This window comes from Penaeus chinensis, chromosome 12 (genome assembly GCF_019202785.1).
Source record: "Penaeus chinensis breed Huanghai No. 1 chromosome 12, ASM1920278v2, whole genome shotgun sequence".
NCBI lineage: Eukaryota > Metazoa > Arthropoda > Malacostraca > Decapoda > Penaeidae > Penaeus > Penaeus chinensis.
In genome coordinates, this window is record NC_061830.1 from 9,564,706 (window position 1) to 9,567,205 (window position 2,500).

General features: G+C 27.8%; 1 protein-coding gene across 1 annotated transcript in view; it reads left to right on the forward strand.

Annotated features, from left to right (window-relative positions):
• Window positions 1–2,500, forward strand: part of LOC125031136 (neuroparsin-A-like) — a 5,541-nt gene that overhangs the window by 119 nt on the left and 2,922 nt on the right. Inside the window, exons 1-2 of the mRNA XM_047621667.1 lie at window positions 1–113; window positions 2,329–2,403. The exon at window positions 1–113 is cut by the window's left edge and continues 119 nt beyond it. Of these exons, the coding sequence (XP_047477623.1) occupies window positions 2,345–2,403 (59 nt within the window). The 5' untranslated portion in view covers window positions 1–113; window positions 2,329–2,344. The remainder of the gene's footprint in view (window positions 114–2,328; window positions 2,404–2,500) is intronic.

Consider the following 2,500-nt stretch of genomic DNA (forward strand, 5'->3'; position numbering starts at 1 on the left):
CGCCATCACATCAGCCACGAGAAACGACGCAAGAACTAGAAGGGAACATCTGTCCACAAGAAAGAAAAAGCTTGCGCTTCTGTAACATCATTTGTTTCCCGTCGTCACAGAAAGTGAGTATTTATTTATCTATTATTATTATTATTATTATTATTATTATTATTATTATTATTATTATTATTATTATTATTATTATTATTATAACTATCATTATTTATTGTCATATTTGTGGGGTAGTTTCCTTTTGTCTGGTCTTGAATTCGTTGTTACCATCTCCATATTATTCATTCAGAAGTAAAAACAAAAACATTGAAAGAAATGAACCTTTTCATTTCAAGTGTTCGAAGCTTCGAAATTTACCGTTGTCGCCCTCGTTGTAGTAGTAATAGTAATAGCAGTAATTTAGTACTAGGAACAGGAGTAGAAGTAGTAGTAGTTATTGTTGAAGTAATAATATTAATTACAATATTGGTGGTAATACAAAGCTTAGACTGTAGATGAATTGCAAACCACACAAAAGTAATAGTGTTTATAACTGTAGGAGTTGTAATATTAGTACAGTTCTCGTAGTAGCAGTAGTAGTATTCATAATTATGTTTATAATATGATAATACTATTGATAATGGTAAAAAATATGATAATAATGATAAGAAAAATAAAGATAACACTAAAAGTAGTTATAAAAACGATAATCAGTGATAATGTTAAATATATAATGATAATAATGATAATAATGATAATAATAGTGATGATGATAATAATAGTGATGACGATAATGATAATAATGATAATGATAATGATGAAAATAATGATTATAAGAATTATAGTAGTAATAATGATAATAATGGTAATAACCATAATATTGGTAGTAGTAATGGTAGTAATAGTAGTAGTAGTTGTAGGGATAACGACAATATAAATAATAATGATTGTAATAATGATAATAATGATGATAATGATAAAAATGACATTGATACTACTACTACTACTACTAATGATAATGATAATAATGATAATAATAATAATAATAATAATAATAACACAATGATAATAGTAACGATAATAATAATAATAATAATAATAATAATGATAATATCAAAAATATTGATAATGATAACATGATGATAATGATGATAACTGCAATAATGATAATGATAATAATGGTAATGATAATGATAATAATCATAATTATGATAATGATAATAATCATAATTATGATAATGATAATAATTAAAATGATAACAATAATGATAATGTTGATGGTCATAGCAATAACAAGTATATGAACAAGAATACTGATAGGAACAACTTCAATTATGATAAATTTAAAATGATATCATTGGTGATAATGACAAAACAATAATAATAACAACAAGAACAATATCGATGATGATAATAATAAAAATAATAATAGTAATAATAATAACAACAACAATAATAATGATAATAATAATAATAATAATAATAATAATAATAATAATGATGATGATTGATGATGATGATGATGATAATGATAATAATAATAATAATAATAATAATAATAATAATAATAATAATAATAATGATGATGATAATTATAATGATAAAAATAACAATAACAACTATAATAATGATAATAATGATAATGATAATAATAATAATGAAAGTAATAATAGTCATAATGATGCTGATGATGCATTTAATCCTAATGATAAAATATTATTAAGCAAATTAAATAACAATAATGATAATGATAATGACAATAAAAATGTAAATGTAATGAAAATAATAACCATAGTGATAATAATAGAGAGAGAGAGAGCATTAATGAATGAATGAGAGAGAGAGAGAGAGAGAGAGAGAGAGAGAGAGAGAGAGAGCATTAATGAATGAATGAGAAAGAGAGAGAGAGAGAGAGAGAGAGAGAGAGAGAGAGAGAGAGAGAGAGAGAGAGAGAGAGAGAGAGAGAGAGAGAGAGAGCATTAATGAATGGATGAGTGAGAGAGAGAGAGAGAGAGACAGAGAGAGAGAGAGAGAGAGAGAGAGAGAGAGAGAGAGAGAGAGAGAGAGAGAGAGAGAGAGAGAGAGAGAGAGAGAGAGAACATTAATGAATTAATGAGAGAGAGAGAGAGAGAGAGAGAGAGAGAGAGAGAGAGAGAGAGAGAGAGAGAGAGAGAGAGAGAGAGAGAGAGAGAGAGAGAGAGAGAGAGAGAGAAAGAGATCCAGAATGAAAAAAAAAAAAAAAAAAACGAACCAAAACCAGACAGAAAGAGAGAGAGAGAGTTAAAAAGAAAATGATAATGATAAAATAAAAGCAATTCTAATCCAGCGTCTCTCTGCTCTGCCCAGGTCTTGTGTCACCGCCATGAGAACCACTACCATCACATGCATTCTTGCCACCTGCTGCCTCGCCCTCTTCATGCAGTAAGTCATGTACTTGTTCGTCGTGTACTTGTTCGTCATGTACTTGTTCGTCGTGTACTTGTTCGTCATGTACTTGTTCGTCGTGTACTTGTTCGTC